Here is a 22,397-nt window from a genome sequence, read left to right as displayed (position 1 = left end):
AGAATGCCATGAGACACCAGAGAATGCCATGAGACACCAGAGAATGCCATGAGACACCAGAGAATGCCATGAGACACCATAGAATGCCATGAGACACCAGAGAATGCCATGAGACACCAGAGAATGCCATGAGACACCAGAGAATGCCATGAGACACCAGAGAATGCCATGAGACACCAGAGAATGCCATGAGACACCATAGAATGCCATGAGACACCAGAGAATGCCATGAGACACCAGAGAATGCCATGAGACACCAGAGAATGCCATGAGACACCAGAGAATGCCATGAGACACCAGAGAATGCCATGAGACACCATAGAATGCCATGAGACACCAGAGAATGCCATGAGACACCAGAGAATGCCATGAGAGATAAGCAGAGGGTAAAAAACGGTTGAAGGCTTTGTTCAATGATATTTAGAGATATTCTTAAGGTCTTAGTGAAATACGAATCATGCACTGTCAACTTTTATTTTCTTCAATTGTATAAAAAAAATGCTAGGCAAAAAGCTAATTTCTGAAAAAGAATGTTGACCACATAGATTGAGTAAATGTGATACACATCTATTAAATAGCCATTCTGTTGGTTCTTGGTAAATTTCCTATACTCCTCCATGGCTCCAGACATTGAAGCTGCATTTTCATATCTTTAAGCTTCACATATAAATTCAAGATCAACCTTTTCTAGACATATTAAGATATTAAGTTGAGACATATTAAGATATTAAGTTGAGACATATTAAGATATTAAGTTGAGACATATTAAGATATTAAGTCGAGACATATTAAGATATTAAGTTGAGACATATTAAGATATTAAGTTGAGACATATTAAGATATTAAGTTGAGACATATTAAGATATTAAGTTGAGACATATTAAGATATTAAGTTGAGACATATTAAGATATTAAGTTGAGACATATTAAGATATTAAGTTGAGACATATTAAGATATTAAGTTGAGACATATTAAGATATTAAGTTGAGACATATTAAGATATTAAGTCGAGACATATTAAGATATTAAGTTGAGACATATTAAGATATTAAGTTGAGACATATTAAGATATTAAGTTGAGACATATTAAGATATTAAGTTGAGACATATTAAGATATTAAGTTGAGACATATTAAGATATTAAGTTGAGACATATTAAGATATTAAGTTGAGACATATTAAGATATTAAGTCGAGACATATTAAGATATTAAGTTGAGACATATTAAGATATTAAGTTGAGACATATTAAGATATTAAGTTGAGACATATTAAGATATTAAGTCGAGACATATTAAGATATTAAGTTGAGACATATTAAGATATTAAGTTGAGACATATTAAGATATTAAGTTGAGACATATTAAGATATTAAGTTGAGACATATTAAGATATTAAGTTGAGACATATTAAGATATTAAGTTGAGACATATTAAGATATTAAGTCGAGACATATTAAGATATTAAGTTGAGACATATTAAGATATTAAGTTGAGACATATTAAGATATTAAGTCGAGACATATTAAGATATTAAGTTGAGACATATTAAGATATTAAGTTGAGACATATTAAGATATTAAGTCGAGACATATTAAGATATTAAGTTGAGACATATTAAGATATTAAGTTGAGACATATTAAGATATTAAGTTGAGACATATTAAGATATTAAGTCGAGACATATTAAGATATTAAGTTGAGACATATTAAGATATTAAGTTGAGACATATTAAGATATTAAGTTGATCTGCTCAACTTTTTTTGGTCTCCCTTAAAATCGTGTAAACTTCTGAATGTGATCAGTGTGTGCTATGTCAGGTGTGCTATGTCATGTGTGTAGTCAAACAAAATACAATACAGTCATTCTGACTAATATCTTTTACGTCGTTTGCTAAAACATTTATAAACTCTTTAACATGACAAATGTACTCTCAGCAATGGGTCTTATCTAAATAACATTTCCATCATCTCTTGGAAATTCTGTATTCAATAAAGACTCGTTGTTAATATGGTCACAAAATGTCAAATATTCTGCTTTTATAGAAACAGTCCGTGCACTATAACCTTTCATTGTTTTTCTTCTTGACATCAATCCTAGCAACGATTTCCTTGTCTATTGTAGTAGTACCCGGAGCTCTTGTTTACCGATTTTCCCATCCAGACAAATTCTTCCTACGACTTTTAATATTCCAGTTTCGGACTTTATTTCAACCACACATTAAATTAAGTTACACATTTCTATTTCATTTCAATACAACCAAAGAATAAAATGTTTTTTGCTATGAAGTGACTAATTAGAAACCCCATTAGTAAGCATCAGAACCATCTCTTAACACTAGCCAGTTATTGACTTTCCAATTCTAGAAAATTTACATTAATAACGTGAGATTTCAATATTTATGACTGAAGAATGTCTTCATTTGTTCAACAGTGACTATTGGTTGGCATCCTGATATTACGGTGTTAGTTTAGTTACTAATGCAATAGATTCAATTAAAACATTTATTTGAATCAAAGCAGTGTTCATATACACACATGCAGCTGGTATACAATGAAAGTAGGGTTTCACGTTTTCCTTCTGGCATTAAGTATGATATAGTTTTTAAACCTTTTGATAGAATTTCATTAGAAAATTAAAATATGTTTAGTCAAAATGAAAAAGAAAAGTAGATAGATCTATTGATTCATTGTGAATAACATGTTCCAATATTTGGCCACTGTCATTTATTTTTTTTTTATTGTCAGTTATTCACAAAGTGATTTTTTTTTACTTGGGTGTCACCCCCCAAAGCTGTCACCCGGTTCGGACAGCACCCCCCGCACCCCCTAGTGACGCCACTGTCAAGAGGTATATAGGAACATCTTACCCGTGTCAAGAGGGATCAAGGAATCTTTGTTTACCCTTGACATATTGGCTACCTTTTTTTTTACAATTGCCTATACCGGTATTTGATGTCCACACAAGATGTCTTCCTTGACACGCAGACGAACGATATTACAGAAGCGGCTCTTTGTACCTCGAATGCCTCTCGCATTTTTGTATTGGCCAGTGCTGCTTCCTTCATTATTTAACTACTAAATTTTATTTGTTCAATATTTTAAACTAGCAAACTAGTAGATCAAGAGAAAAGCATTACTTAACTCTGCGTTCAAGAAGAAAAACAAAACACTTTAATATCGGCCCGAGCCACTCCTACTTATTTTGACCCGCGCTCTTCTTTTTAGGAGAAAAAAAAGTGCATTGTAGACGTCAGAAGGATGATTTCTCAAGCCAAGACCAATCGTTCGTCATACTAGGCCTGAACACTGACCTGTGACGTGGCAACCTGTGGTCAGTGGAGACCAATAGCTCGTCGCCAAGTCACCGGTCAGTATCCAGGTCGTCTAGGACAATTGGTCTCGCTCCAGCTCAGATCACAGTAAAATGTTTCTATAAGAATACAAAACTTCACTGTGGACAATGGCGTCTCTTCTGGAGCGGAGGAGAAATGGTGACTAGAACTCGGGATTCGTTGGAAACTATTTGAGTCAGTTGTAAGAGTTGGTTTCTGGCTCTATTCTAAGACATGCAAGTGAGTTTTGTTCTTTGTGTCTATATGAATATTTTGTGGAATCAAAAAGATAAAAGATTGAATGGGATGAAGTCTACAAATGTGAGTAATATCCAACTGACCTGACACGTCTCTACTGAAGGTACTCCCCGACGAAGTCTATCGGCAACAGGTTTTGGAATCATTTGATACAAGAGGGCATCTGTTCTCTGCATCTCTTGGTCCAGCTTGACCATGCTCTGTTCCAAGAGGCGACTTTTTTCTTGCTCCTAGTGAATACATTCATTGTGAATAGAACATAAAGAGTTGAAGCTAGGTGCTGAAACAAATGATACATACATATATTAAACATAAATGAATAACAGCACCAGGGACCAAGTTTTTAAGAGAGAAAGTAGTGACCATCGGAATGTCCAAAAAAAAACCATTCTTCTGATCCAGAGTCATTTCGCCCGTATGCAAATTACCTCTAGACCATCGGAATGTGGGGAGAGGCTATCTGGGGCTTGTGACCTTTGACCACTGGGGTGGTAATTTGGGCGAAATGACACCCACTGAAGCTTCTAAATGTCATGTGTTTATGTTGTCCACTTGTCTTTGTGAGAGATATACAATTAGATAGAGCCATCGTTTGTCTAATACATGCCTAACGGCTGTCTGTGTCGGCTCTCTCGAAGTTGTTAGTGAACGGATGCTGCGAGGGTGGGGAGGGGCTATCTGGGGTGGTATTTTGCATACGGACGAAATGACTCTGGATCAGAAGAATGTTTTTTTTTTGGACATTCCGATGGTCTAGAGGCTAGTTTCGCTTGGTGCGTTATCGCTAGGCGGTGGTGTCGAATCCAGAGTCACAGGTTCGAGCCTCGGTCGGCGCATGCCCTTATTTTCGTAGCATTTTAATTCCCTACTTTCTCTCTTAAAAACTTGGTCCCTGGTGCTGTTATTCATTTATGTTTAATATATGTATGTATCATTGTGAATAGAAGCTGGCTCTACATGCTGCTCTTGTGTTTCTACATACATTTTAGTTGCCTTTTTATTTTCTCTAATCACTACAGTCAGCGTTTTATTTAATACCATTCTTCTTCTTCTTCTAGCCAGCTTTATTGCTGCTGAGCTGTGAGCTCTTTTGCAGACTGTGCCAAGGAAAAAAAGTGTGCTGTTTTCTTCAGTTGTTCAGCACTGCCGTACAGGGTGTTGGTTATGTTGGGCTGTAGTGGAAGTAGGGTCTGCCTAAGGTGGATTAGGGAGGGGCATTCAAAGAGGATATGGTTTACGGTGTGTTTCTACATACATTTTAGTTGCCTTTTTATTTTCTCTAATCACTACAGTCAGCGTTTTATTTAATACCATAGATATATAAGTATATCTATATAGTCTATGTTTATTTAATACCATAGACTATATAAGTATATTTATATATATATAGTCTATGTTTAATACACATTTTTGTGTAGTAAAGAGAGTCATTGTTTTTATTGTTTATATTCATTGTCCCCTTTCTGTTTGATGTTCTTTTTGTTTAGATTCATTGTTCCCTTTCTCAGTTCATTGTTCCCATCCCATATTCACTGTTTTCCTTCTTTACTCTGTTCCCAAGGCATAGTGTCATCGTTTCCTTTCTGTTCATTGTTTCCATTTTGTTCCCAAAATTTAGATCCCTAGCGCCAAATAGCGGCATACAAAGTAGTGATGTTTTAAAAACAGGATTAGACATATAAGTATGTAACCAAATTGTTGACTTTAGATATAACTGACCAATTAGGTTTGTACATTTTTACAACTGACCTGGTCTAAAAAGTGACCAAACAGATTTGCCTATGCTTACAACTGACCTGGTCTAAAAGGTGACCAAACAGATACGTCTATGTTTACAACTGACATGGTCTAAAAAGTGACCAAACAGATATGTCTATGTTTACAACTGACCTGGTCTAATGCTAACTTTAATTCGGCTGATTGTTGAGTACCAGCTAAAACCAGATCTCTGCTTGAGTCATGCATGCTTAAGTCATTAATATACAGACCAATCCGGAACATGTCGTCCAGTGAGTTCATTCTAGAAAAGAGAAATAAAGTTGTCACACTAAACCGTCAGCTTCATTAAGTGTACATGTATTTTGTATAGTATAATATAAATGTACTTTGTATAGTATTGTGTAAATGTACTTTGTATAGTATAATATAAATGTACTTTGTATAGTATAGTGTAAATGTACTTTGTATAGTATAGCGTAAATGTACTTTGTATAGTATAGTGTAAATGTACTTTGTATAGTATAGTGTAAATGTACTTTGTATAGTATAGTGTAAATGCAAAAGTATTTTAATGTAGTGTAAAATTTGTGTTAGTTTAGTTTGATGTAAACTTTTAGTTCCTATGTACAAAGTTTTCACTTCAGTCTCACTGGGATTTGTTTCTCTTGCATCATTATATTAAAATTGTGTTTTTATTCTTGGTTATACATACCTCTTCTACTCTTCTTTTTTTTTTAAATATTTAAACAATTTGGTATCTTATCCAATTGCAACGCGCAATGGACATGTTGCATATATATTGCTAATTAATTTGTACATTGTCAACTCACTGGTATATTGAGTCACAATTTGGAATAATGTAGACTAGGGATAGCTTGTACGACCAACCTAGGAGGGGGAGGGTCGTATCCACTTTTTATACTCGCATCACCTTCAAAATTAACAAATGAAATAGAGCAAAATATTTAAAGACTTTTAGAATCTCTTAGATATAGATGGTCTGGCAAGGGGCAGAGGAAGTGCTCACGGTCTGAGGAAGTGCTCACGGTCTGATAGAGGAAGTGTTCACGGTCTGAGGAAGTGCTCACGGTCTGATAGAGGAAGTGTTCACGGTCTGATAGAGGAAGTGTTCACGGTCTGAGGAAGTGCTCACGGTCTGAGGAAGTGCTCACGGTCTGATAGAGGAAGTGTTCACGGTCTGAGGAAGTGCTCACGGTCTGAGGAAGTGCTCACGGTCTGATAGAGGAAGTGTTCACGGTCTGATAGAGGAAGTGTTCACGGTCTGATAGAGGAAGTGTTCACGGTTTGAGGAAGTGCTCACGGTCTGATAGAGGAAGTGTTCACGGTCTGAGGAAGTGCTCACGGTCTGAGGAAGTGCTCACGGTCTGATAGAGGAAGTGTTCACGGTCTGATAGAGGAAGTGCTCACGGTCTGACAGAGGAAGTGTTCACGGTCTGATAGAGGAAGTGCTCACGGTCTGAAAGAGGAAGTGCTCACGGTCTGATAGAGGAAGTGCTCACGGTCTGAAAGAGGAAGTGCTCACGGTCTGATAGAGGAAGTGCTCACGGTCTGATAGAGGAAGTGCTCACGGTCTGATAGAGGAAGTGCTCACGGTCTGATAGAGGAAGTGCTCACGGTCTGATAGAGGAAGTGTTCACGGTCTGATAGAGGAAGTGTTCACGGTTTGAGGAAGTGCTCACGGTCTGATAGAGGAAGTGTTTACGGTCTGATAGAGGAAGTGCTCGCGGTCTGAAAGAGGAAGTGCTCACGGTCTGATAGAGGAAGTGCTCACACGATAGAGCACGGTCTGACAGAGGAAGTGCTCACGGTCTGACAGAGGAAGTGTTCACGGTCTGATAGAGGAAGTGCTCACGGTCTGATAGAGGAAGTGTTCACGGTCTGACAGAGGAAGTGCTCACACGATAGAGCACGGTCTGACAGAGGAAGTGCTCACGGTCTGACAGAGGAAGTGCTCACGGTCTGATAGAGGAAGTGTTCATGGTCTGACAGAGGAAGTGTTCACGGTCTGATAGAGGAAGTGCTCACTTTCTGATAGAGGAAGTGCTCACGGTCTGATAGAGGAAGTGCTCACGGTCTGACAGAGGAAGTGTTCACGGTCTGATAGAGGAAGTGCTCACGGTCTGATAGAGGAAGTGTTCACGGTCTGATAGAGGAAGTGCTCACGGTCTGATAGAGGAAGTGCTCACGGTCTGATAGAGGAAGTGTTCACGGTCTGATAGAGGAAGTGCTCACGGTCTGACAGAGGAAGTGCTCACACGATAGAGCACGGTCTGACAGAGGAAGTGCTCACGGTCTGACAGAGGAAGTGCTCACGGTCTGATAGAGGAAGTGTTCACGGTCTGACAGAGGAAGTGCTCACACGATAGAGCACGGTCTGATAGAGGAAGTGTTCACGGTCTGACAGAGGAAGTGCTCACGGTCTGACAGAGGAAGTGTTCACGGTCTGATAGAGGAAGTGCTCACGGTCTGATAGAGGAAGTGCTCACGGTCTGATAGAGGAAGTGCTCACGGTCTGATAGAGGAAGTGCTCACGGTCTGATAGAGGAAGTGTTCACGGTCTGATAGAGGAAGTGTTCACGGTCTGATAGAGGAAGTGCTCACGGTCTGATAGAGGAAGTGCTCACGGTCTGATAGAGGAAGTGCTCACGGTCTGACAGAGGAAGTGCTCACGGTCTGATAGAGGAAGTGTTCACGGTCTGACAGAGGAAGTGCTCACACGATAGAGCACGGTCTGATAGAGGAAGTGTTCACGGTCTGACAGAGGAAGTGCTCACGGTCTGACAGAGGAAGTGTTCACGGTCTGATAGAGGAAGTGCTCACGGTCTGATAGAGGAAGTGCTCACGGTCTGATAGAGGAAGTGCTCACGGTCTGATATTGGAAGTGCTCACGGTCTGATAGAGGAAGTGTTCACGGTCTGATAGAGGAAGTGCTCGCGGTCTGAAAGAGGAAGTGCTCACGGTCTGATAGAGGAAGTGCTCACACGATAGAGCACGGTCTGACAGAGGAAGTGCTCACGGTCTGACAGAGGAAGTGTTCACGGTCTGATAGAGGAAGTGCTCACGGTCTGATAGAGGAAGTGTTCACGGTCTGACAGAGGAAGTGCTCACACGATAGAGCACGGTCTGACAGAGGAAGTGCTCACGGTCTGACAGAGGAAGTGCTCACGGTCTGATAGAGGAAGTGTTCACGGTCTGACAGAGGAAGTGCTCACACGATAGAGCACGGTCTGATAGAGGAAGTGTTCACGGTCTGACAGAGGAAGTGCTCACGGTCTGGCAGAGGAAGTGTTCACGGTCTGGCAGGGGTAGAGGAAGTGCTCGCGGTCTGGCAGAGGAAGTGTTCACGGTCTGGCAGGGGTAGAGGAAGTGCTCGCGGTCTGGCAGAGGAAGTGTTCACGGTCTGGCAGGGGCAGAGGAAGTGCTCGTGGTCTGACAGGGACAGAGGAAGTGCTCGTGGTCTGACAGGGACAGAGGAAGTGCTATCGGTCTGACAGGGGGGCAGAGGAAGTGTCGCTGACTAAGAGATGCGCATTGATAAGACTTCTGCAGCATAGGGCCTGGAAATGAATGGGCGAAACAACACACACTGACCAAGTCTTTAAAATGGGCATCAGTATTTCATTCTGATATTCTTTCCGAAAATAACGAAACATGCCAGGCGGACCACTTCGGGGGCCGATTTTGAGTTGTAACCTTGTTTTGATTGATTCTTGTGTTGTCAGGTAAAGGAAATAATTGTGGAGAATTCCAGCTTGATCCGAGATTGAGTGTGTAGAAACTTTTCATCAGACAGACAGAGTGAATTGATAGAAGCCTTGTCCCCATGGCTGGCACTTCATACAGCTGGAAAGGAACGTCTGTTGTTTCCTGGCCCATGGAAACTCACATACAGCTGGAAAGGAACGTCTGTTGTTTCCTGGCCCATGGAAACTCACATACAGCTGGAAAGGAACGTCTGTTGTTTCCTGGCCCATGGAAACTCACATACAGCTGGAAAGGAACGTCTGTTGTTTCCTGGCCCATGGAAACTCACACAGAGAGAGACAACGTCCAGGGAAAGTTTTTTTTTTCTCTTTTTGACATCTTCTCCACTCTCTGCACCAACGTTTAGGTGGACATTTCGGGACGTGGACATTTCGGGACGTGGACATGTTATTGGCTAATGATTTGTTGATGAATAATGGAAATTGTTTGTATTGCTACTTACATAGGTGTACTTACATAGGTGTACTTACATATGTGTACTTACATAGGTGTACTTACATAGGTGTGCCTAGGAACATAATACAATCCCACTCAGTCATGTACATCATTTGGCCTTTTAAATGAAGCACATTGGAACCTATCACACCTTCATCGAATGTTGGATCTAAATAAGAAAAAAATCTCTCTGTATATATAATTCTCATGACTGAAGAGTTTAGACAAGAAGTAAAGGAAAGATCACTCTTTTATTTCTGCAAGTCGGACTAGAGCTACCCTACGAAAAAAAAGAGGGGGGGGGGAGAACAAGTAATATTTACCCGTCACAAAATAGCAGGGCCGGACTTAACGGTTATGACCAAGAAGTCATGGAAAGATCATTCTTTTTTATTTTTACCCCACGTAGTTTTAGCGGCGAAAAAAAAAAGAGGGTGGGGGGAGGAGGACAAGTAATCTACTCTGTATTCACCCGTCACTACATAGTAGGGCCGTACTCAACCGTTGTGGGGCTCTATGCGAAAGGGATTTGGCGGGGCCAAGTTTAGGTAGGGATACGGATAATAAGTGAAATTTAAAAGTTTGTATTAGAAAATAAATTCGTCTCTGCATTTTATTCCTTCTTTACTACCTACAGAATTACTTTACGAGCCTTGCGTGTAGCGAAGTCATACAGTATATCATAAGAATTCTGTTTCCTACATAGATCAGGGTCAATAGCAAAATTACCAAATGTTGCAATCTATCTTCGAGAATAGTTGACCTCATTAGTTTGAGGCGCGAGAAGCTTCTTTCACTAGATTCTACAATTACGGGTATTGCATAATGTCCTTTTTTTTCATCGCGCGTAGGATTGGCGTTTTCCATTTTGAATGACACCCCGAAATGACAATTTTTCGTCTATAAATTTCAGGAATTTTTGTTTTTAATTTTCAAAAGATTTTAATTATTTGCGGAGATTTCCATGACTTTTTCGTATATTTTACAATTTCAGGAGATTTCAAGGAGCTCCTGGTATATCAGGAATTCGGTTATAAGTTATAAAATGGATTAATTTAATAATTTACATTTAGAATTAGCGCGGGTCCTTTGAGGGTGCGGGGCCCAGTGCTGTCGTATGGGTTGTGCAGTGGCTAGCCGACTAGTCCATTGAACTCAACTTATCTAGAACAAGTAGAGGAAGTGGAGTAGATACCCTCCCTTTACCAGACAGGGGGAGCGCTGATAGCTCCTCCACCGAGGTCCGGGCCGGAGTCCAGCTGTCTAGCAGTATTTCTTGTATTCTGAACTTATAAAATGTATTTTCTGAGGGGGGGGGGGGTCTACAGCGAAATATTTTTCTAGTCTTCTAACAAAAATTGTAGGTCAAATATCAATTCTGCTATTCACTGCACATTATTAATGGAGTCCAGCGATTGGTAGAAAAACAGATTAATGTGTGAAATGTTATATTTGGGGTAGGCTTGAACCTCCAATGACTGTAGTAAGTAGCAATTTGTTTTGAATCCGTGAATTGAATTATTGTAGATTTGCTTTAACATGGAGTGCAGCAACTGTTAGGAAAACAGAGCAAAATTAGAGGGGGGGGGGTGTAAATGTCGAAATCCCTCACTATTACACTCATGGGGTAACTCTAGTTTGATTTAGTGTTTTGTGTGTGGGACAAGTCTCCTCCCTTTGCTTGGGATTTGGTCACACTACTTTAAAAACCCCTGAATACGATCATAACAATTGCATTTTTTTTAATTGGTGAAGGGAGTTTGATCTAAAAAAACGTTCTATGTTCAAATGTCATTCGGTGACTTGATTATTACTTCGTTTTTTATTGGGGGGGGGGGCGGACCTAAAATCCCGCTAAGCAACGCTCGTGCTAATTGGTTACTGCAGTTTTTCTATTGTTTTTTTACTGAAAGGCGAGGGATAACTTAAGAAACAAACCAAACCCTGGCTGCTTTACTGGGATTCGGTGACTGGTGCTTTAGTCCAGATTAGAGTGAAGTTTTACATTCAAAACCACTAAAAGTACGCTCGTGGGTTCCTGTAGTTTTTGCTTTGTTTGTTTGTTGATTGGAGAGTTTTAACATAGCCCCTTCCCTTGCGGATTGGAATGTGGGGACTGTATTTTTGTTTAAGTTTTGTTTGAATTGTAGCGGATTTCACCTCAAAACCACACTTGTATACGCAAATAGAATTTGGTCACCATAGTTCTGATGGAAAGGTGTTGAAGGGAGAAGGTAAACTTCAAAACCCCCCTCGTGAGTACGATCATGGAATTGTGGGACTATGTTTGCTTTATATATAAAAACACAAAACTACAGTAACCCACATACACACACACATTTTGCGGGTTGGGATTTTATTTATTTCGGCTTGGGTTATGGCCATATATATGTCAAGAAATAAGAGATGCTTTACTTAGCAAAGAATTAGACATTTAGTTAAAAAAACAAATATATATAATAAAATAAGAGATGCTTTACTTAGCAAAGAATTAGACATTTAGTTAAAAAAAACAAATATATATAATAAAATAAGAGATGCTTTACTTAGCAAAGAATTAGACATTTAGTTAAAGAAACAAATATTTTAGTTTGATTAACAGGATGAGAGTCTAATTAGTGTCACGTGGTAAAGGTCACACTAAAACAAACTACCTTTATTGATATCATCAGAAATAATGACTTCAGTTTCCTCCTTCTGAGTAACTGGAGATCTGGCCACTAGTTGAAACACATTATTCGTGTGATGGAGAATCTGAGGAGGACATTACGTCACACATTCAATGACATTGATTTTAAGACACTGCAGGTAAAAACCCATGGCCCACTCCTAAATGTGAAGATCTCAAGCGTCTATGGAACAGATCACTACAAAGCATTCAGTTCTGTTTAGGACGCGATGTCAAAAAAACAAAAACGCAACAAAATCAAACAAACAAAAAAACGAGATTATAAATGGATGTGTCCATGGATTAGAAAAATTCAAGCCATTTTCTTTTTTTGATTAAAAAATTGTATCACCCTAACGAAATACCAACAGACATGTAAATCTTGAATAATGGGAACCACGATAAGACTCTAATAATGTGCATGATGTGTTCATACACTTGGCATACTTAGCTTTTATAAACGAACATCGATACTGACACTTCTGTAGTCCATCTGGACCTTCTGACCAAAAAATAATCTCTAATTCAGGAGAGCGACCTCAAACAATCATTCTGTGTTCATTAGTTATCCACTTAAAAACAACCTAACCTCTACTCTCAAGATTTTCTTCCAAATCTCAAGGTATATTGGTTTATGTATTACATGACAAAAACAAGAGCTTATTGGCTGCACAGGGAAACTCTAGGTAGATCGTTAGAGTGGTCTAAAAACGTTTCATTAATGTAAAATTAATTTTGGCTTTACATTTCTTACAGGCCATAATGTGTATTTTATCAATGAAACGGTTCCGAATGACTTCAAAGAGGGACAACTGTTTACATTCCCGTCCATCAGTTACCCGCGCACTGCTGGATTCAAACATTTTGTAATTCTGAGAATTTGAATGAAGAGTTTTAAAGAAACATCTGCGCATCATTTCTAAAAGTATTTACACCAATAGGAACTCTTGATCTCTCAAGCTTCTCAGACAAATCATCGAACCGTATCTGAAACGTCTTTCAAGAAAATCAATTATAATAGTAAGAACAGAGGTTATAAATAATCATGTGACGTCAATTCGTTAATTCTGTTTTTAGTATGAGAAAAAAACAACTTAACAACCTATTATCGATAACGAATATTTTTTTTTTAATGTTTTGGTCAGAAAATGAAACGTACCAGAAGTGAACTAAGCGAGCTCAAACAATCGTATGGCGTTCATGTATTAGAAGTGAACTAAGCGAGCTCAAACAATCGTATGGCGTTCATGTATTAGAAGTGAACTAAGCGAGCTCAAACAATCGTATGGCGTTCATGTATTAGAAGTGAACTAAGAGAGCTCAAACAATCGTAGGGCGTTCATGTATTAGAAGTGAACTAAGCGAGCTCAAACAATCGTAGGGCGTTCATGTATTAGAAGTGAACTAAGCGAGCTCAAACAATCGTAGGGCGTTAATGTACTTTTCATGTAAACAAACGAGGAACAACCTATTATCGATATATATTATTTATTTTTTGTGTAAAACAATCCTGAACATAACAAATTTAGGTCGTTTGCTGAAATTTTCAATAAAACCTAATATTTTTATAACTACATGGATGGCTCAGTGGCTAATAAGTCGGCCTTCAATCTGGGAGTCTCAAGTTCAAAGACAGACTCGAGCAACTTTAGAAAAAACAAGATTACAAAGAGAGTTTGTGTTACACAAACTCAGAGGCGGCCCACATTGAAGTCGGATCCCGGTCGGATCTGCATATTCGCAAATAATATTCAAGAGGTGATTTAATTTTGATGGTCAAAAGTAATAATGTTTCAAAGATTCATTTGCCGTAAATTTAAATGAAATAAAAAATAGTAGATTAGTTTTAGTATATTAAAACATTGCAATATTGATCAAAACGTTTGGAAATGAAAATCTACACTTTTTTTTACACTTTAAGTTTAGAAATTGAAATTCTACATCTTAATCTAGTCTATTTTAGTCTTAACTAGATCTAGAAATTGAAGATCAAGACTCTAAAATAATTTTAATTAGAATATAAATCCAGATCTAGATATACTGTAATAAAAATCTAGATCTAGTTTAAAAAATCTAGATTAGATCTAAATCAAGATATCATTCCTTTTTTAAACGCGAGTCACATAACGAGGCTTAATAAACATTACTATACCGAGTTCTTTTTTCATTTCATTTAAAGAATTCATTCCATATGACGTCAAAGGAAAAAAAAACACTACGTCACACGGCCTAGCTAGACTAAAAATGGTCTTCATCATTACGAGCCATTTATCGAGTGTTCATAGACATTGGTGCACCGAGTGCGTTCTTTTAGCATTTCATTTAAAGAATTCATTCCATATGACGTCAAAGGAAAAAAAAAACACTACGTCACACGGCTTAGTTAGACTAAAATATGTTTTCATTAATCCGAGAAACTTTTCGAGGGTTAATAGACATTGGTGCACCGAGTGCGTTCTTTTAGCATTACATTTAAAGAGTCATTCATATGACGTCAAAGAAAAAATTCCATTACCTCACAATAGGCTAGTACCGGTACCATAAAAAATGTCTTTATTTACACTAGATATTTAACGAGGGTTCATAGACATTGGTGCACTGAGTTCTAATAGAATTTATTTAAAGAGGATCAAAGCCGCATTGTTTTTGCGTTTTGTCTGTCAGTCGGTCTGTCCGTCATCTTAATATAAAAAAACAACAACTAAAAGTTATTAAAAATTGATTAACCTTTATTTTACGTTTCAAAACATCGCAATAATTTTTAGGTATGAACACAATTGAAAAGTTTATATAATAGATTGTTCCGGATGTTTGTATAAATAGTAAAAGAAAAAGAGAATTTCAGATAAATGTAATACCGTTAATTAAATTTTTTGGATGGTCTCGTATAAAAATTAGATGTACTACAGCCATGTGAAGAGATTTTCATACCTTACTTTGGTGTTTGGATTCTGTTTTCCTTAAAAATCGGAACATAATATTAACGATAATTAGATTTTTTAATGTTTTAGGTAGAAAGTTAAATGTACTGTAAGAGAGTAGTGAGTTAAAATATTTTTCATAAAAATCCGTAAAAACATTATTTCGTAAATGAGAAGATTATTTGTTTATTAATTAGAAGAGGGAGTTCAAACAATCATTTGGCGTTAGTAGATTTTTAAAAAAATTCGGAACTTTCTGGCGACGATTTGTAAGAAACAAAATCCGGAACATTCTTTATCGATTACAAAACTTCTATGTTATGTTTCAGCAAGAAAATTAAATGTCTAAAAAGTAATGTTCAGTAATCAATTCTAGTAAATTACTTTTTTTTTTAAAGCCCTGAACAACCTATTGTCGATATTTTTAAAATTTGTTTAAAGATGAAAATACGGAACAATTTGATATTGATAACCAAATTATAGTGACGCATTGTCAAATAATAAAAGTGTAATATTAGTAAATTATGCGATTTCAAACAATCATTAGGCATAATTCATGTTTTATAAAACAATATCCGGAACATTTTGACACTTAATGAAATATAAGTCAGTATAGAGATTTTGATTTAGCATTAATATGCTATTTACATAAAAAACGGAACAACATATTATTGATAATGTGTTTTTGCAACGTTTAAGCATGGAAATTGAATGTAATATAAATTAGAAGAGCAAACAAACATTTGTTGGGGTTGATTAGTTTTGCACAAAAAAATCCGGAACAATCAATTTTTAGATAATTAAAACTATTGAGATGTTACGGGAGGAAAATTAAAGGGTAAATCAGATTTTCAATTGCTTTTAGAGTTCTAGTTTTTTTAATCTAATCGTGACGGACAGACCGACCAACAGACAAAACGCACAAAAATAATCTTCTTTTATTCGGATGGGGGCACTAAACAAAAAATAAATAAAATCTGATTTTTTTTTTAAGTTTAAGGAATTGGTTTAGCACCCGATCATGTTGCGACGTTACGCTACTGCACGAAAATCGCTGCATAAAAAGTCCATTTAAAATAAATGTGCGTAATATTTACATACAAAGTGCATTATTAGCCTTTATAAACAAACAGAAATGTTTTCTTTTTAATTTTAGCAGCTAGTTGACCAGAAAAAACATCTTTAACTATTATTTATATTTGTTGTAAACATTTCCTGTACATTTTTTAAATATATTTGACTTAGTGATACTGAAAATACACAAAAATTGTCCATCTTTGTTAGCATATTGTAACATTGCCTCCCTTACATTTACGTAATTGTTTTAGAATTGGTGTATTTTTATGAAAAACTCGCTCGCATAATTAATTTTATAAATTAAACGGTTTGCTTTTAGAAAACCAAAAGTAGCCGTTGCACCTAAACTTTTGAAGCCGCATTTAATGATGAAATAATATTTTTCATATCTCTTCTAGTTTTCGAGATCTGAGTGTGACAGACGGACAGACGGACATTTTGCACAAACCTAATAGCGGCTTTTTCCCCTTACGGGGGCCGCTAAAAATGCTTTTGAAAAGGCGTCGAAACCTTCTCCTATACGCCCCCCCCCCCAACTGGTCACCAAAGTGAATGGACCATAGCGTATTGCGCATGCTATAAGCATTGGAGGAAAAAAAAGACGGATGGCTTCAGCAGAATGAAAAGATTACTGAAATGTAGTACAGTAACCATTTATTGTATAACCTAGGTATTCTGATGTTTAGTCTGTGTAACTAGTTACCAATGAATAAGAATAAATAAAGTAGCTTTTATTTTTTTTATATTCTTTGTTTCTGCAGTATCTTGTGTTGTTGGATTGATACTTTATGTTTTCATCTGCAAGAAACTTTGTTCTATTGCGATGCATTTTTCAATTCCTTCTTATACACAAAAGTGCAGACCAATATTGGCCAAATATTCCTGGCCGAGTGCCCACCAATAGTTTGATTTGTACACAGTAAGTCAGCACTTAGTGTAGAGGCCATTTTGTTGATGTGACTAAATATAGACTATCAACAAACCGTTGCTACGGACTTTTGTTTACTAAGCAGAGTTTTTTTTTTCTTTCCCTTCTAAAATCGTTACAAGGAAAACATTTCAAAGATATTCAGCAGACGATGGAATATTCTGGTTTCGTTCAATTAAATTTCATTTATCACGTCAACTGACCGGAACTAGTTCAAACTAAACAGGCAATTTTCTTGGTTGAAGTTACATTGAGCTTGTCACGTGGTTAAAGAGATTAAGTTAATTGGCTTCTTGTAGAATTTCCGGTAGGTTTTTATTGGATGTCATTTGGCCAATCAAAAGTAAATGCGTTTAAGTTGAACTAAAATCTAGGCTAATAGAAATAGTTGAAATGTGTGAGTTGCTAAGGAAAGAAAGACTAAACATAGACACATCTCTAGTTGAAATGTTTGAGTTGCTAAGGAAACAAAGACTAAACATAGACACATCTCTAGTTGAAATGTTTGAGTTGCTAAGGAAAGAAAGACTAAACATAGACACATCTCTAGTTGAAATGTTTGAGTTGCTAAGGAAACAAAGACTAAACATAGACACGTCTCTAGTTGAAATGTTTGAGTTGCTAAGGAAACAAAGACTAAACATAGACGCTTGTCTAGTTGAAATGTTTGAGTTGCTAAGGAAACAAAGACTAAACATAGACGCTGGTCTAGTTGAAATGTTTGAGTTGCTAAGGAAACAAAGACTAAACATAGACACATCTCTAGTTGAAATGTTTGAGTTGCTAAGGAAACAAAGACTAAACATAGACACATCTCTAGTTGAAATGTGTGAGTTGCTAAGGAAACAAAGACTAAACATAGACACATCTCTAGTTGAAATGTTTGAGTTGCTAAGGAAAGAAAGACTAAACATAGACACATCTCTAGTTGAAATGTGTGAGTTGCTAAGGAAACAAAGACTAAACATAGACACATATCTAGTTAAAATGTTTGAGTTGCTAAGGAAAGAAAGACTAAACATAGACAGATCTCTAGTTGAAATGTGTGAGTTGCTAAGGAAACAAAGACTAAACATAGACACATCTCTAGTTAAAATGTTTGAGTTGCTAAGGAAACAAAGACTAAACATAGACGCTTGTCTAGTTGAAATGTTTGAGTTGCTAAGGAAACAAAGACTAAACATAGACACATCTCTAGTTGAAATGTTAAAGTTGGTAAGGAAACAAAGACTAAACATAGACACATCTCTAGTTGAAATGTTTAAGTTGCTAAGGAAACAAAGACTAAACATAGACACATCTCTAGTTGAAATGTTTAAGTTGCTAAGGAAACAAAGACTAAACATAGACACATCTCTAGTTGAAATGTTTAAGTTGCTAAGGAAACAAAGACTAAACATAGACACATCTCTAGTTGAAATGTTTAAGTTGCTAAGGAAACAAAGACTAAACATAGACGCATCTCATTGAATATTCAAAACAACGAAACGCATACTTTTTCTTCTAAAGCAATATAATCAGTTGCCTAACGCTGTAATCAGTTAGTCTAACACTGTAATCAGTTGCCTAACGCTGTAATCAGTTAGTCTAACACTGTAATCAGTTGCCTAACGCTGTAATCAGTTAGTCTAACACTGTAATCAGTTGCCTAACGCTGTAATCAGTTGCCTAACGCTGTAATCAGTTAGTCTAACACTGTAATCAGTTAGTCTAACACTGTAATCAGTTGCCTAACACTTAAATCAGTTGTCTAACACTGTAATCAGTTAGTCTAACACTGTAATCAGTTAGTCTAACACTATATAATCCGTTGCCTAACACTGTATTCAGTTTGTTTGTTTTACATGTTTCGGATGTTCCTTCAGAGTTGAAGATAATTACTTCCTAGTCCAAACCTCCCGCAGGACGACGGGGGATGGGAGCGGGCAGGGTTTGAACCCGGGACCATCGATAAATCTGAACGACAGTCCAGCGTGCAAACCGCACGACCAGGCAGCCATCCAGTTAGTCTAACACTGTAAGTAGTTAGTCTAACACTGTAATCAGTTGTCTAACACTGTAATCAGTTGTCTAACACTGTAATCAGTTAGTCTAACACTGTAATCAGTTGTCTAACACTGTAATCAGTTAGTCTAACACTGTAATCAGTTAGTCTACCATTGTAATCAGTTAGTCTAACACTGTAATCAGTTGTCTAACACTGTAATCAGTTGTGTAACACTGTAATCAGTTAGTCTAACACTGTAATCAGTTGTCTAACACTGTAATCAGTTGTCTAACACTGTAATCAGTTAGTCTAACACTGGTCGCAAGGAACTTCTTTAGACTTCTGGGTCATGCTTTCTGCTAGCTACGTCCCTCAGGAATTCTTTCTTCTATGAACTCAACGCTTTATAGACTCCCTGAACTTATTCTTAGAGCAAGATGTCTATATAGACTCCCTGAACTTATTCTTAGAGCAAGATGTCTATATAGACTCCCTGAACTTATTCTTAGAGCAAGATGTCTATATAGACTCCCTGAACTTATTCTTAGAGCAAGATGTCTATATAGACTCCCTGAACTTATTCTTAGAGCAGGATGTCTATATAGACTCCCTGAACTTATTCTTAGAGCAGGATGTCTATATAGACTCCCTGAATTTATTCTTAGAGCAAGATGTCTATATAGATTCCCTGAACATATTCTTAGAGCAAGATGTCTATATAGACTGCCTGAACTTATTCTTAGAGCAAGATGTCTATATAGACTCCCTGAACTTATTCTTAGAGCAAGATGTCTATATAGACTCCTTCCACTTATTCTTAGAGCAAGATGTCTATATAGACTCCCTGAACTTATTCTTTGAGCAAGATGTCTATATAGACTCCCTGAACTTATTCTTAGAGCAAGATGTCTATATAGACTCCCTGAACTTATTCTTAGAGCAAGATGTCTATATAGACTCTTTCCACTTATTCTTAGAGCAAGATGTCTATATAGACTCCCTGAACTTATTCTTAGAGCAAGATGTCTATATAGACTCTTTCAACTTATTCTTAGAGCAAGATGTCTATATAGACTCCCTGAACTTATTCTTAGAGCAAGATGTTTATATAAACTCTTTCAACTTATTCTTAGAGCAAGATGTTTATATAGACTCTTTCAACTTATTCTTAGAGCAAGATGTCTATGTGCCATACAACATTGTCTTCGAGTTTAGAAAGCAAGGAAAAGTTCAAGTAACCACGCAGACCCACCAGTGACCTACATATGTTGTCACAGTAACTATCTTGGGTGGTATAATAATAGATAATTTATGCAATAATAAATAATAGATAATATATGTAATGTGTAATATATGTATAATATTATACTAATATACCGGAATGCACCCTCAGTTAGGGACACAATTTTATGTCCTATGTTTGATTTGAGACTAATTATTGTATTTAAGTCTCATCATAGCATATCTAGAAACATAATAAGTAAAGCACTAGCGGATCCAGAGTGGGGGAGGGGGGTGATTTTTTTCCAAACCCTATCCCTAACGCCCAGTAAACCCTAAACATAACCGTGCATACAGCATATAAATATATATATATATATATATATATATATATATATATATATATATATATATATATATATATATATCACCAGAGACGAAACCGCAGAGTGACTCCAAGATTTCTGATAGCATTATGGAATGTTAGAGATCGTGTGCAGGGCAATCTACCATGAACAAACAATTCAGTGGAGGGATGGCACCATGCATTTCAACAGTCTATTGACGGTCATCACCCTATTGTGTACAAGTTAATCTCTCACTTCCTCAGAGAATAGGAGAACAGTGAGAACAAGATTCTGAAGTACAATGCTGGAGAATGAAGTAAAGCTGCAAGCAAGACAAAGTACCTCCAACTTAACAGACGACTTGAAGCGTTATTACCATTGTACGGAAACAAGTCAGTGATGGAATTTCTACGTGACATTTCCTACAATTTAACTTTGTGAAAGTTTGTGTGTTTGTGTGTGTAAATTTGACAAGTATCTTTGCGTGTTTTCTAATTACACTTCTATAATGTAAATAAATGCTTTATTTTGAAATTATTCATTTAACCTTTTTTTTTATTTTTGCTTATTTATGTTTTAAGATATCTAAAGTGTTTCCTGCAAAATGACTGAAAAATTATGATAACTTTAAAAAAAAAAATATTGGCTCTATTAATATTTTACGATATCTAAAGTATTTCTTTCAAAATGACAAAAATATATTTTTTTTCTGCGTTATTTTGTCGGCGCTATTTTGTCGGTGCTATTTTGACGGGGTACCGCCTTGAACACAGCATCATCATCTCGGCTCTAGACTTGGGCGGAAATCGTTCTCCTTTCTAATGTAAACATCCTTCATAGTCTGGTTTCTAGAAGTGCGCACTTTATGCACTAGCCTGAATGGCGGTGCGCACGACAGAGTTATAACAAAATATATATATACTAGACATATATTGCCCGCGGGTCTTAATTTGCGTATCACTGTCTATATAGTCACTGGTAGTGTTTTCTAAACAATTAAGCGAAATAATAATGTTATAAGTAAAGCGAATGCGAAATGCGTGAATGTAAAAATATTATGAATGGAGCTATCAAAATAGCTAATTGCCTTAAATCCATTTTTTCAAATAAAAACATTTGCTTATAGGCCTACATATATTTGATTAAAATTTGAAATGAATAGACTTAATTTTGTTTGTTCATGTTTTAAAGTATAAAGTAGAACTTGAGTTAGAGATAAATCTAGATCTAGACTAATCTAGAGTTAAATATTAGCTTAGATAGAGCTCGTTCTGCGCGTGAGTTAAAGCTTCGCTATGCGCATGCGTGACCTTTTTTAAATTAGATGTACGCGAATGAATGAAACTATTAGAATATATCTCAACACGGCTTCGCAGCTTTTGCGAACGAATGTATGGAAAATGCTTTAGAAAAACAAATTTGAATGTTAATTTGGTTAAAATATGAAATGAATGGACTTATAATTAGTATGTTCATGTGTTAAAGTATAAAACTATCTGTGCGAAGAGAAGTTCTATCATCTTAGAGTTGAATTAGAGTTTTAGACCTAAGAATAGAGTGATGTACGCCAGGAATTCTAAATTCGCAGATTAAGGAACGAATTTGTGTAAAAATGCTTTTGAAACACAAATTTAAAGGTTAATCAATATATATTTTGTATTTTCATGTGTCAAAGTAAAAAACTATATGTGTTAAGTGTAGTTTTAAAAATTAGAC

The 22,397-nt window shown here is 36.6% G+C and overlaps 1 protein-coding gene across 4 annotated transcripts in view; it reads right to left on the bottom strand.

Annotated features, from left to right (window-relative positions):
* Positions 1-22,397, bottom strand: part of LOC106053278 (soluble guanylate cyclase 88E-like) — a 133,734-nt gene that overhangs the window by 10,646 nt on the left and 100,691 nt on the right. For all 4 annotated transcript variants that reach the window (XM_056044201.1, XM_056044202.1, XM_056044200.1 and 1 more), the window contains 4 exons: positions 12,187-12,286; positions 9,596-9,701; positions 5,483-5,612; positions 3,676-3,822 (listed from right to left, as the gene is read on the bottom strand). In XM_056044201.1, coding sequence (XP_055900176.1) covers positions 3,676-3,822; positions 5,483-5,612; positions 9,596-9,701; positions 12,187-12,286 — 483 coding nt within the window. The remainder of the gene's footprint in view (positions 1-3,675; positions 3,823-5,482; positions 5,613-9,595; positions 9,702-12,186; positions 12,287-22,397) is intronic.

The sequence above is a fragment of the Biomphalaria glabrata genome, chromosome 10, assembly GCF_947242115.1.
Source record: "Biomphalaria glabrata chromosome 10, xgBioGlab47.1, whole genome shotgun sequence".
NCBI lineage: Eukaryota > Metazoa > Mollusca > Gastropoda > Planorbidae > Biomphalaria > Biomphalaria glabrata.
The sequence above is the reverse complement of the archived record's forward strand: the minus strand, read 5'-3'. Positions and strand labels throughout refer to the sequence as shown.